Raw genomic sequence first — 14,759 nt, 5'->3', positions numbered from 1 at the left:
CAATGTCATAAAACAGCATGTGTGTTACTGTTACATGAGAAACTATCTGTTCTGTAAGCCTTCACCTGAAGTACAATAAAATATTAAAAAAAAAAAAAAAAAGAAAGAAGACATTGCTGCTCATTTGATTATTGACAACCTTCTTACTGAAGAGAAAATTGGACTTAGTAAGTTCTGTGGTTAAAGTAGAAATAAATATATTTTCAGCATGAGAAAACTTTCATAGATAAATAATTGATTCTACTCGGTTTCTCTTTTTTAAAAGAAATGTTTCTACCATACAAACAAGAAATGGAGTAAATACTTTCTAATCTGTGTGAGCAACATTTACATTTGTTCAAGTGGCAGCTCTAGAGCATATATTTCTAAAAAGCATTTCATTTTGCTATTGTACTACATCTCATTAGTTTTCATTTAATAACACAATCCAGTTTTTCAACCAATTTTCCTACTTATTTATTAATACCACGACTCTAGCCGAAGTTTAAATCCATTTATTTTAGCTAATACATTATGTAATGGTATTTAGACTTAAAGAATCTTCTTAGATCTAATGACAAAATTATTTTAAGATTCTTTTAGGACTTACTGAGATAATGAAGGGAACCGCATTAATTATTTCCAAGATGAAGGGTATTCGTAAAATCTGTTCCCAGATGTTTCCCTTCCAAGAAAGAATGAATAAAAATGAAAGTCAATTATACTGAATTCCATTAAAGGAAAAAAAGACATAATTTAGAATTTCTCTAGAAATAAGGACACTTATATTAATAGAACATAGAATTATTAAAGATTATTTTTCTGAATGTAATTGTGCTCTCTCAATTGTGTATTGAAGAAGTAAACCAAAGGCTCCTAATAACCCATGAATATTACACATAACATATTTGATTATATAATATTTCATGGAAGAAAAATTACTAGTAAAGCTAAAACATTAATAAAACCTATGGAGTGAATTGAAAAGTGACTCCATTTTTCATTGTAATAATTACATTCACTAAGTATAAAGCACACTAAATAGTTTGTAAAACACACACTGTATGATTGTCATTAACACTGCTTTTCATTTTAATAAAAACTTCAATAAAATTTATATTTCATAGAATGGACCACATTTAGAATCTCATAACCGTTAAGGAAAGGAAAAGTTCTTTCAATCATCAAGATCCTAGCCTCCTGACTCACGCAGGACAACAGTATTAATCAGAACATAATTTGTGGGGCTCAGGGCAAAATGAAATGCTGGGCCTCTTGTTCAAAACTTATTAGCAATTTCAAAAAGGTGACATCAGACATTAAAACAAGTTGTTGCCCTTCTAATTGCAGGGTCCTGTGAAACTGCACAAGTCATATGTCCCTAGAGCAGTTCCTGATATTAATAGGTCATCATTGAAACATTCTCAACTAGTGTCCAATAATATAAAATTCAAAACTTCCTAAAGCAGCTTATTCTTTTATGAAGATATCTACTTATTGGGATGTTGAATTGAAATCGGTTGCCCTGTATTTTCCAATTGTTTTATAATACCAGTTGTTACATTGGGAGTCGGTCTCAGGTTTCCTTGAGGCCCCAAAGGCCAAAAATTACAATGATGTGAAATACTTCTACCAACTAAATCAAGGTGCTAAGATACTGAGGAATGGTTTTGTTAGCATTAGCTCATCACCCACCTCCACGCTATATAAAAAGTGGTGGAGGGGTTGTATGTAGAATGTAGCAGTGAGGACTTCTCTCCAGAAAGATGTTAGAGGAGCTACAATGCTTCTCTCATCAACTCAAGCTAAGTGAGAAGGGCCCAAGGAACCACTTAGAGGGCTTGGGTCAGCACAAGATTAGTATTTGACTCAGGCTTTAAACGTCAAAAATGAGGAGACAGCAAAGAGAAAGAGGGCCCAAATGAGAGCAAACCCCAGGGCTACCAATGATAAGGTGAAGGTGCCTGTTTTCCAGGAAGCAGCTACAGACTGTAAAGGATATAACCAGCCTAGGGTCATTTTTAAAGTGTTTACATCAAGAGATGGTGGACAAGAAGTCAGGGTTTGGGTCGACGCTACTAATGACCAAACGGAGACACTAAGGCCTTCAAGGAGATTCAGCAGAGCCACAATGGCTCACCATGGGACAAAGAGCCAGCACTTGTATTTGCCATGCTGAGGGACCCAATGCCAAACTATCGCTGTGGCAGTCAGGCAACTCCATCCTAGATGTTGGCCTCACTTCCCTTGCTGCTCCTCCTCAGCCCTGGAGGGGACAAAAGCAGCTGGTTTCAAATAAGAGAGGAGGTGGAAACAGGAGATATTCTCCATGATAATCCCTCACCCCAAGTAGGTATAAGCTAAGGAAGAGCAAAAGCAATTTTAAAGTTTTCACACACTGATCCTAATTTCTTAAGTACTTAACTGAAACTTGCCTCACAAATGAAGAGAATAGAAAAACTATGGGGCCTGCCCTAGATTTCACCTGATAAGCATGGACAAGAAGGAAGATGCATGAACATGAAGGAGGAAGATGGGAAGCCTAAACATTTCCTTACTTGCACTGAGTCAGGCCTATTCAATAAACAGGTTATCAGTGATTATAGTTATGCAATGTTTTTTTAATTGTGCAGGTTATATATTACTATCTCTTCAAATGTTTTTGCATGACTCAGTTTCCAGAAAGCTTAACATTTGGCTACTCTTTTCTGGCTGTGTTTTTACTTGAAATTGTACATCTTTCTGAGGCATCAATAATTGTGCAAAGGAAAAGAGACTGATCTGACCAGCAAAAAGAGTAAGGATATAGGAACAGTTACCACTGATGATACAGAAGTATAGTTCCATTAATATACAGCAGAGATTATTATTAGTTTTCCTGACAGTGTGACACACTGGACAAATTCAGTTCATGGTAAACAAAAATATTTTATATCTGTTATGGCTCTCCTCCCTTCATTTTCATATATACAACGTGAATTAAGACTTATTTTTTACTTGAAATCATTAAAAAAAAATCTCATAGCTGGTATCTGACTTGGTTGGGTCCCTTTCCAGTTTATCTTCCATATTAAAGCCAGAGGAGTCTTTCTTCAATGCTAGATTCCCATTGCCAACACAGTAAAATCTAGCCTCCTCATATTACATGAAGCTTCATAATTTGGACTTCAGCTATTGGGCTGGCTTATACTTACTCTATTCCTATCCCTACCAGGAATTCAGCCACAAATTCACACTGAGTGTTACACAGTTCCCTGGACAAGCAAGTATATTTTATGCATTTGTAACTTTGTTCCCATGCCTCCACCATTAATCTCCTTGGCAAGTGCACTGGAGGTGCAGTGGTTAAGCGCTCGGCCGCTAACTGAAAGGTTAGCAGTTTGAACCCACCAGCCGCTCTGTGGGAGAAAGATGTGGCAGTCTGCTTCTGTAAAATTTACTGCCTTGGAAACCTTGCCAGGCAGTTCTACTCTGTCCTACAGGGTCAGTATGAGTTGGAATCCACTCAACGGCAACGGGTTTGGTTTTTGGTTTATTTGTTTATATGTCTACTGGGCTAAGTGAGTGTGTAAACAAATGAAACTCTCAGATTTTTTTATACATACTCCTTTTCATTTACATTTTTTTTTTTAAACTTCCTTGTTTACTTTTTCTTCCTATGAATCTAAATAGAAACACTTGGAAGAGTTTTATTGTTTACAGCTTTCCTGATGTAGCCATTTGTAAATTATTGAACTTGTAGCCACAAGAGTTCATTCAATAGAAATTTTCTGGAGGAAAGTAGTTACACAGCTCTTGTCTATAAACCCATCTTAAATAATTCACCTATGCTGTTAGCTTCAACTGATTATCAGTAATACACTGATGACTTCCAATACTGCATGTCTAGCGCAGACAAATACTGTATCTCTGAGATTTTGATGCAGGTCTCCAACTGCATCTCTCTAATCAACTGAGACATGGATGTCTCAAACCATCTTTAACGTAATATGTTTAAACACAAAATTTATGATTTTTGCCCTGACTGGTCCCCCAACAACACAAGCCAAAAATCATGGGGTAACCTTTTACATCTTCCTTTCACACATTAAGTATAATATGTCAATAAGACCTGCTGATTTTGTTTCTAAAATAGATCATAATGTAGGCAGGCTTCAATCAATCAGTTGAAAACCTTTAGAGCAAAGAAGTTACATGTATTCTGCCTTCAGACTATAAACAGACATTTTGTCAAAAAACTTACTCCACTTTTCTGTCACCCAACCTATAGATATTAGACTTGCCAGTTTCCCACAATCACATGAGCCAATTTCTTGAAGTAAATCTCTGATTTTTGATAGATCAGATAGGTAGGTAGGTAGGTAGAGAGAGAGAGATAGGTAGGTAGGTAAATAGACAGACCCCCCCCCAAAAAAAAAACCAAACCCATTGCCGTTGAGCTGATTCCGATTCATAGCAACCCTACAGGACAGAGTAGAACTGCCCCATAGAGTTTCCAAAGAATGGCTAGTGGGGTCAACCTGCTGACCTTTTGGTTAGCAGCTGAGCTCTCAACCATTGTGCCACCAAGGCTCTGATAGACAGATATGTACATATATATCTATATATATTTCATTCTAAGGAACACTAAGACACTCCTAAGTAAAAACTACTACTACATTATTTCAACCACGCTATTGCTGATTCACAGCAAATGTGTTTTTATTTTATGGCAAGTAAATGACCTGCCTACTGAGGATTAATTTTAATGATATAAAATTGTACAGTTTAGCAATGTATTTACTGATAAAAATAAATAATTGTTCAGTTATATCCACTGTGTCTAATTTTCGGATCTCAGGTTTTCTGCTACATTTAGAGATATTTTCACAAATTATCACCTCTAAAATTAGCTAACGAAAAACAAATACAGAAAGTGTCCCTAAGTTACACTGGATATTAAGGAGTCCTAATGGGACTAATGTCATATAAATCCACAGGATAAAAGCAATTATTATAAGAAAAGACAGGATACAACAATAGAATGCCACCATAAAGAGAAGCATAAAATAAAAATCAAAAGACAGGCACAGTGTGTTTTAAAATTATGTCAAATATTTGCTTCACTTAATCTTATTTTCATGAAGAAGATAAAAAGCACTAGTCTCCAACCAAAAATAATTCCTTAATTAAAAAACAAAAAGTTGCTGAGTAGTAGCTTTCTTTGTTCTAAGTGTATAATTCTATGTTCTTCTTTTCATCAATGATATTCACCAATGGTACCCTTAATTCAACCATTCTACAACATTTGGTATGGGCATATCATTCTTTAGTCAATAATAATGCAGGAAAGTATGTGATTTTCTAAAGTGTATGAGGCTTGTATTTTTATTGTCCAGAAAAAAGGAAGTTCGGAGCTATCAGCTAGGTAACTCTAAAAAATACTTTTAAAAAAAGTATGATTTATTTACGATAATTTAGTTATTGTTAGTCCAGGTTGGGCCAAGAGAATGTTTAAAAATAGTTCATTCTTAAATGTTAAGAATACCTATATTTAAAATATTTAATGGAAAAGTCTCATAACTTGTCATCTTTCAATGAATTGAAAATGGTGTGTAAATATGGCAGTCTTTAGTTTGCATTTCTCAACTCAACAAGACTAGGTTTACTATTTTCAGAGAATTGTACGCAGTATCACCAGAACCATAACAAAGTACCAAGGAGTCGTAGACAAAACCCTTTGTTCTTTTCCAGATATAAGCCCAGCATGGTGTTAATTTTTCAAAAGTAATGCTTTTTCAAAAAAGATGATTATAGGAAAAATAACTGCAGATTTAACAAGAGGCTTCTAGGTATGATGAATTTTTATTTTTAAGGATTTGGAAATTGTGCTTGGATTTGTTTTTAATCTTTCATGCTCTAATGAATATGTGTGTATAAACAGAATAAGAAGCCCTTACGGCACAATGGGTAAAGTGCTTGACTGCTAACAGAAAGGTCGGTGGTTCAAAATCACCAGCAGCTCCATGGGAGAAAGATGTGGGAGAAATCTGTTTCTATAAAGATTTACAACCTTGGTAACCCTATGGGGTCTTTATGAGTAAGAATCGACTCAAAGGCAGTGGGTTAATGAATATGTATGCATAAACAGAATACTGCTTTGAAAACAGTTGATAAAGAATTAGAGGGTGTTTATGGCAAAACAGGAATAAGAACTGTATTGTAGGGTGATTACCTCAATCGTTTTGCCAAATAGTTATAAATGGAATGATGATTTAAGTACAGATCTGCACTTCACTATTATAAAACACAAAATATAGTTGATGTCACAGAATTTTTATTCATTATTTACTAACCTGAACATGTACTTTAAGTACTTTTAGTTCATTTTGCTTTTACTTATCAGTCTGTTTTTCAAATGCTAGGTAAACTGAGGCTGCAGGGTCCATGAGAGTTTAAGCTGTTTTATTTGTTAAGGATTATATCATGTATACTTATTTAACAAGGTCTAATTTCAAGAATTATAAACTGCTTGAAGAATATTATATAAAATGTATTTTTAAATTATTGCATAATAGTGTATATATAAAAAATCTATGTATTATCTTTGTGCCGATATAGATACAGACATAGGCAAAGATAAAGATACACATATTTCCAGACTACAAGTATCAAAAACAGTATTAGGAATGGATACAATTACCAGTGCAATATCAACTTCTGCATACTTATTATTTTTCTTAAAAATCCAATATGAGGGGAGAAGCTGTATTTTAGATTCTGCTAACCAGAACCTTATTTGTTAGTCATAAATAGTTACCAATTACTTAATATACTAAGTCCAAAAAAAAAAAAAAATTTACCCAATACTCTACGGACAGAGTCCAAAGAGTTCATGGGGTCGACTGGATTTATGAGAGGAAAAAGAAAGTAATTAAAAGTAACCTATCCTTCCACTGCCACATAACTCCTTTTCACTCTGTCTCCTTCGTAACACATAAGACTTAACTACTATCTACCTCCCCTTGCAGACCCTCCATCTGAGCTGTTAGTGTTTATGAAGGTCAGGATGGAAATATTATCTATCATCTAGCTCTGCTCTCATTTTATAAAGGACAGGAAGTAATTAATTATAAATGTCAACATCATATAATTGCAATGGAAAATTATCTTGAATCTGTATGTGTTTTTAAAATGACTTTTTAAATTAGGGCTAGGACTTCTATTAACAAAGTAGCAAAGTTAATTTCATATTATTTGTTTTTAGCTAGAAGTTGAATCAAATACATTCATAAATGCAGATTAATATTTTGGCCAGGCTATATTTCTATACACACTTCTGTACTAATGAACAACATATACTTAATTTTAAAAACAACAAAAACCAAATACACCTAATTTAAAAAAAAAATCACTTTTTATATCACACATTCCACATTCTTCACACACTTGTGTTTTCAAAAACTTTGAAGATAAGATCTGAGATATTGATTTACTTGATTTTATACTGTTTTTCTATGTAGACAAAATGCAGATTTGTTGATCTGGATTTATAAATCAAAATATTTATAGAGCACCTATTTTGAAGGAGAAAAGGAGCCCTAGTGGCACAATTGTTAAGTGCTCAGCTGCTAAGCAAAAGGTCAGTTGTTTGAATCCACCAGCTGCTCCGTGGGAGTAAGATGTGGCAGTCTGCTTTCGTAAAGGATGCAGCTTGGAAACTCTGGCAGTTCTTCTCTGTCCTATAGGGTTGCTTTGAGTTGGAATCAACTTGATGGCAACAGGTTTGGTTCTGGTTTTAATTTGAAGGGAGATATATTCATAAACCATTAAAAGACCTTTCCTCAACATCTTAGTCTAAACTTATCTAGATAACTTAGTAATAAAATACTACCATGTGTGGGCTCTTTCATCTTGTCTTCGCTAGCATCAAAATATTCCTTCATGCACCATTTTCCACAAGAAAGGAAAGCATCCAAAGCTAATTGTTGGATGTCAGGTGCCTATCCCAGCTTATTACCTCTTATACACTTTTTAAAACTGCATGTCAAGTCTACGTGCTTTCCCAACAGCACCTCAAAGTCATCATTTCTAAAACCACTTCCATTATTCCATCTAACTTGACCCCAGCCTGATTTATCTTCTTGATATCATTCTTTCTTAGTTTTGCTGCCACATTTCCAGTTGTTCTGACTAAGAAAACCTTAAAATATTATTTGTCTTTTTCCTTCTTCTCACCTATTTCAACAAACCAGCTCATGGATTCTTTAGTTTCTACCTCCATAATTCATCATAAATCAAATTTGTCAGTTCCTTTCCTCCAGCCAACACCTCACTCCAGATTCTCCTTTCATGCTTCAGTCATGTTGGTGTGATGGCCCTTCGCCTGTGCTGCACAGAGGTTCTGGACTAACATCCCTAAAATGTAATATAATCATGTTCAACAACCTCATCAACTTCTCATTACATGGTTTTAATCATGGCTCCCAAGACATTGTCCCAATTTTTTTTTTCCAGCAATATCTTAAAAAAACCCAAAAAACAAACCAGTTGCCACTGAGTCGATTCATGTGTATCAGAGTAGAATTGTTTTCCATAGGGTTTTCAATGGCTGATTTTTCAGGAATAGACCACCAGAGTTTTCTTCCAAGGCACCTCTTAGTGGACCCAAACTGTCAACCTTTCAGTTAGCAGCCAAGCATGTTAACTGTTTGTACCACTCAGGGACTCCAATATTTTCCCAAATACCCTATATTCTGACCAGACTTAAATAATTACTATTTCCCCAGCTGTACATATATATCCCTTCCTTCATGAGTATGCTAACTCTATCAATCCCTTCTGTCCTGTCTTTTCATATTTCCTGATTAAAAGTATTCAACATCTCTGCTTAAGACATTCAAGTATTTCCTTTTCATCTCATAATATTACCTATCTTTATGAACCCTCATAGTACTTCATTTGTGCCTTATTGAACTTACCTATCAAATTCTGCCTGGTATTATTATTATCTGTATCATTTTCTCCTGCCCACCTATCTTTCTAGATTGGAAACTCTTTGAGAAAAGAAATTATACAGTGCACAGTGTTAAACTCTTCATCAAACATGGGCTCAATAAAAAACTAAAATTAATAGATTTTATTAAAATAATTACTAACAGACATGTTTTTGCTTTCTCAATGCTTTTTGTATCAGTCAGGAGAAGTGGCTGAGAAGAATGAAAAGCCAAGCTATTCCATTTGCTTGCTTCACTGTAAGCATACTTATGATGTGTAAATTAGGCCACAGGAATTAGTAAAGTACTTTTAAGCCACCAAGGAAACTGTTACTGTATTACTACAGTTTCTTATCACATACTAGAGAGGTCCAAAATAATTAAAGTGGTTTTGGAGGAGGTTGCCTTATCCTCACAGTATAAATTATAAATAGAGGAATACTGGGTAAATGTTTATAATGTGCTCTATCAGCAGAAAACTGCTAGGTAAATTAACTTACCTTATAACTGAGGTAACCAAGTAGTATTGTTTCAAATAGACTTATCAATGCCACCGAAACCTAAAATACAAATTGCAACTTAATAAGAAAATGCAATATAAGTAAAATATAAACTAATGATTCTAATACTAATATGTGTGTCTGTGCACTTTGTTAAGGGGTATATTAGCACATTAATTTCTATAAACAGGCAACAGGCCATCGTTTGCCAACTCCTGCACTACAGCTTAGTTACTGCAGTTTCTAATCCTCTGAATAAATATCTTTCATCTATATTCCCAAATGTAAAGGTGAGTATAGAATAGTCAGACGAGCTGGAGTTTGCAACGATATGTAAAGACTAGGTTTTTATTTTATGTTCTTAACCTACACAATTGCACACAACTACCCCATCACAGATAACCACCCTCTTCCTGTACCATCACCTTCTCCTCCAGTCCATCCACCAAACACAATAGTTTCCTTCAGAAAGTACAGAAAATAAAAAAAATAAGCTTCAGGTTGAATAATATGTTCAATCCCATCGTACACCTCAAACAACATGAAACAGCCGCATCCTTAAACACTAAATAGAACAGTCCAAATCAGCACTTTAAGATCCCTTCAGATTTTATTTGAATGAACGTCATAACCGATTCCGTTATCAGACGGAAGTGTTAGTCCTATATCATCCTCAACAAATTCCCATCTCTCTCTCTATTTTGTAATGTGTACACAATTTTCACTGATTAATTATCAAAAATTTATTGTTGCAACAGAAAAAGTAACTGGAAAAGATATCCAAAGTATTTTCTATTAAAGACTCTTAGCCTCTCAGGATAGATGAACAGAATCAAAATAAATGTAAACAGAAAATAAGTCAGACAGCAACAACTATATTTGTTCACTTTATACATTTTTTGATGCTTAAGACAAATCTTGATGAGAAGGGTAATTATCCTAGAGTTGTAAAATTTGTCTTGTGCTGAAATGAAAATTATGAATTAAAATGGATATTAAAACATGAGAACAATAAAAAAACAGATAAATGCCAAAAAAGTAAAATATGTTCAGAAGTATGTGAAATACTAGGGTTATGATAGAAAACTCAGCCTCTTAGACTTTTTTCTATTATAAAAGTAATTCTAACAAAACACATTTCAAGGCCACAGATGATTATTCATATGTATCATAATATATATTATATTCATATATATGATAATATATTCATAAATATATTAACTTACTTTAAATGTGTACCTCACTTAAGGATAATATAGGAATCTAGCTCAGAGACTACAGTTTTAAATGAACACTTAAATATTTGAAAATGATTATTTTTAAATCTTCTATATTTGTAAATCAATGTGACATTGCAATAAAAGTAATTGTAAAAAACATACAGTTTAACTTCAAAAAACTACAAAAAAATCAGACATAATAAAAACTTGATTTCATAGTTATGATCATAGTGCATATATATTTGAAATAATTCAATATCACTTATAAAATGCTGACTTCATGATTATCATAACTTCAAAGGAAAATCAAACATAAAAACATGTTTGATTAAAAAGTTGTTTAAAGCGTCTTTCATAAGCAATATGTCTTAAATTCCTTCCATTTCCTCCAGACTTAACTGTCCTCTGACCTCCATTTTTTTATGTTAGTGACTTTATTCTTCCAATTAATCAGAAAATAAAAAGTATCTGTAGCAGAAGAACAGGAATACAGGAGACTGGAACTTGTACAAGAGTTTGCTGGGCCTGGAATCCAAAAGAAAAAGGAACAAAGAAGAGGTACAGGAGACTCTAGGGAATATGTCAACAATATAATTCAGACACACTGTTCTTTCTCATATTTTCTTACTCTTTCTTGAGGATTTCTTCTATGCCAGGACTTACTTTTGGTTTTTATATACAAAATATTTGCTTAGATATTAAGCTGTTAGTATTGGTGACATGAGACATTCACTCATTCTTTATTGTTTAACAACTATTTATTGAGATTCTATCATGTTCCACTGGGGATGTAAGGTGAAAAAGCAAACACTGTAATGGGCTTTTTTTTAAAAAAAAAATTTATTGTGTTTTAGGTGAAAATTTACACAGCAAATTAGATTCCCATTCAACAATTCATAAACAAATTGTTCCATGACATTGGTTATAATTCCCCCGATGTGTCAGCACTCTCACCATATCCTTCCTGCCTGCACCGTTTCCATCCATCCAGTTTTCCTGCCCCTCCTTTTTTTTTCACTTTGGCTTTGGGGTAAATGTTGACCAATAGATCTTGTATAGTTGATTGTTTAAAGGAGCACACTCCTCATAGATGTTATTGTTTATTTTATAGGCCAAACTACTATTTGGCTAAAAGGTGACCTCCAGTGTGGCTTCAGTTCCAAGTATAACAAAGGGTACCTTAGGGTGATAGTCTCGATGGTTTCTCTAGTCTCTATCATTCCAGTAAGTCTGGTCTTTTTTATGAATTAGAGTTTTCTTCTACAAATTTCTTCCACTCTAACAGGGACCTTCTATTGTGTCCCTGGTCGAAAACACAGTGGTGGTAGCTGGGCACCCTCTAGTTCTTCTTTCAGGAGCTAGCATACGATTGAGAACCAATAATATTGAAGGAAGACGTCTAAGCTGCACTGAAGGCATTGACAAAAAACAAGGCTCCAGAAACTGACGGAATACCAGTTGAGATGTTTCAACAAATGGATGCAGCGCTGGGGTGCTCATTTGTCTAGGCCAAGAAATTTGGTAGACAGCTACCTGGCCATTGGGCTGGAAAAGATCAATATCTGTGCCCATTTCAAAGAAAGGTGACCGAACAGAAAGCATAAATTATTGAACAATATCATTGATAATGCATGTAAGTAAAAATTTGCTGAAGATCATTCAAATGCGGTTGCAGCAGCATATCGACAGGGAACTGCCAGAAATTCAAGACAGATTCAGAAGAGGATGTGAAATGAAGGATATCATTGCTGATATCAAATGGATCCTGGCTGAAAGCAGAGAATACCAGAAAGATATTTACCTGTGTTTTATTGATTATGCAACAGCATTTCACTGTGTAGGTCATAACAAATTATGGATAACATTGTGAAAAACTGGAATTTCAGAACACTTAATTGTGGTAACGCAGAACCTGTATATAGACCAAGAGGCAGTCCTTCGAACAGAACAAGGGAATACCTGTGGTTTAAAATCAGGAAAAATGTGCATTATTCAATCTGTATGCTGAGCAAATAATCTGAGAAGCTGAACTATATGAAGAAAAATGTGGCATTGGGATTGGAAGAAAGCTCATAAACAATCCGCAATATGCAGATGATACAACCTTGCTTGCTGAAAGAAAAGAGGACTTGAAGCACTTACTGACAAAGATCAAAGACTTAAGTATGGACTACACCTCAACATAAAGAAAACTCCTCACAACTGGGCCAATAAGCAACATCACGATAAACGGAGAAAAGACTGAAGTTTTCAAAGATTTTATTTTGCTTGGATCCACAATCAATGCCCATGGAAGCAGCAGTCAAGAAATCAAACAATGTATTGCATTGGACAAATCTGCACAAAAGATCTCTTTAAAGTGTTGAAAAGCAAATATGTCACTTTGAGGACTAAGGGGTGCCTGCCCCAAGCCATGATATTTTCAATCACCTTATATGCATGTGAAAGCTGGACAAAGAATAAAGAAGACTGAAAAAGAATTGATGTCTTTGAATTACGGTGTTGGTGAAGAATACTGAAAATACCATGGACTACCAGAAGAATGAACAAGTCTGTCTTGGAAGAAGTATGCCCAGAGTGCTCCTTAGAAGCAAGGATGGCAAGACTTCATCTCACGTACTTTGGACATGTTATCAAGAGGGACCAGTCCCTGGAGAAGGACATGATGCCTGGTAAAGTAGACAGCGAAAAACAGGAAGACTCTCAACCAGATGGATTGACACAGTGGCTGCAACAATGGGCTCAAGGATAACAACAACTGTGAGGATGGCACAGGACCGGGCAGTGTTTAGTTCTGTTGTACATAGGGTTGCTATGAGTAGGAACTGACTTGATGGCACCTAACAACAACAACAACAAGGTAGACAGTCAGCAAAAAAGAGGAAGACCCTTGAAGAGATGGATTGACACAGTGGCTGCAACAATGGGCTCAAACATAACAATGACTGTGAGGATGGCACAGGACCAGGTAGCATTTCGTTCTGTTGTACAAAGGCTCGCTGAGTCAGAAACGACTTGATGGCACCTGACAACAGCAACAGTTTTATAGTGTTATGGTCAGAGAAGATGTTTGTATTATGTCAATGTTTTTTAATTTATTGAGGCTTGCTTTGTGGCCTAGAATATTGTCTGTTCTGGAGAATGATCCATGTGGGTTGGAGAAGAATGTGTACTGTGTTGCTGGTTGGGTGGTGTGTTCTGTACATGTCTACGAGGTCAAGTTGGTTGATGGTGTTATTTTAACTCTTCTGTATCGTTAGTGAGTTTCTTTCTAGTTGTTCTATCAAAAGTGGTGTGTTAAAGTCTCCTACTATTTTTTAGAACTGTCTATATCTCTTTTCAATTCTGTTAGAGTTTGTTTTATGTATTTTGGAGCTCTGTCATTGGGTGCATAAATATTTATGACGGTTATGTCTTCTTGGTGAACTCTTCTTTGCCTCTTTTCAAGGATTTTGACTTAAAGTATATTTTATCCAAAATTATTATTGGTACTCCTGCTGTCTTTTGGTTACTGTTTGTTTGATATATTTTTCCATTGTTTGATTTTTAACTTATTTATGTCCTTGTGTCTAATGTATGTCTCTTGTAGACAACGTACTGATGGATAATTTTTTTGTCCATTCTGCCACTCTCTCTCGACTGGTACATTTAATCTATTTACATTCAGTGTGATTAATGATAGGTATGAATTCATTGCTTTCATTTTGTTATACCTTTTTTTGTGGTGTTAACTGGTGTTAATGGTTTCTTTGTTCCATTAATTTTCTGTGCTGAGTTTTTTGTTTTTTTTTAAATGGATTTTCTTTTCCTATCACTGTTTTTGTGTTTACTGAGTCTACGTGATTTTTTTCTTCTTTATTTAGGTATGTAGATTTATTAATTTTCTATGTGGTTACTCTGAAGTTTACTATTATCCTCTTAAATTTTAAGCATTCTGTTATACCTTGAATTCACCTTGACTTCCTCTCAGTAGAGAAGGTCATTAACTACATCTTTTATTCCACCCCCACCTCTTTTTTTTTTTTTTTTTAACACTGTCACCATTTACAGCTGATCACCTCTGGTTCCCTGTATTAGTTTTGTAG

The 14,759-nt window shown here is 34.7% G+C and overlaps 1 protein-coding gene across 3 annotated transcripts in view; it reads right to left on the bottom strand.

The window, feature by feature from the left end:
* The window catches only part of KCNT2 (potassium sodium-activated channel subfamily T member 2), a 476,589-nt gene that overhangs the window by 310,883 nt on the left and 150,947 nt on the right, over positions 1-14,759 (bottom strand). For all 3 annotated transcript variants that reach the window (XM_004382548.3, XM_004382549.3, XM_004382547.3), the window contains exons 5-6: positions 9,455-9,514; positions 590-664 (exon numbers count right to left, since the gene is read on the bottom strand). In XM_004382548.3, coding sequence (XP_004382605.1) covers positions 590-664; positions 9,455-9,514 — 135 coding nt within the window. The remainder of the gene's footprint in view (positions 1-589; positions 665-9,454; positions 9,515-14,759) is intronic.

Source organism: Trichechus manatus, unplaced genomic scaffold, assembly GCF_000243295.1.
Source record: "Trichechus manatus latirostris isolate Lorelei unplaced genomic scaffold, TriManLat1.0 scaffold00095, whole genome shotgun sequence".
Lineage (NCBI taxonomy): Eukaryota > Metazoa > Chordata > Mammalia > Sirenia > Trichechidae > Trichechus > Trichechus manatus.
Note: the sequence above shows the minus strand (reverse complement) of the source record. Positions and strands in the feature narration are given on the sequence as shown.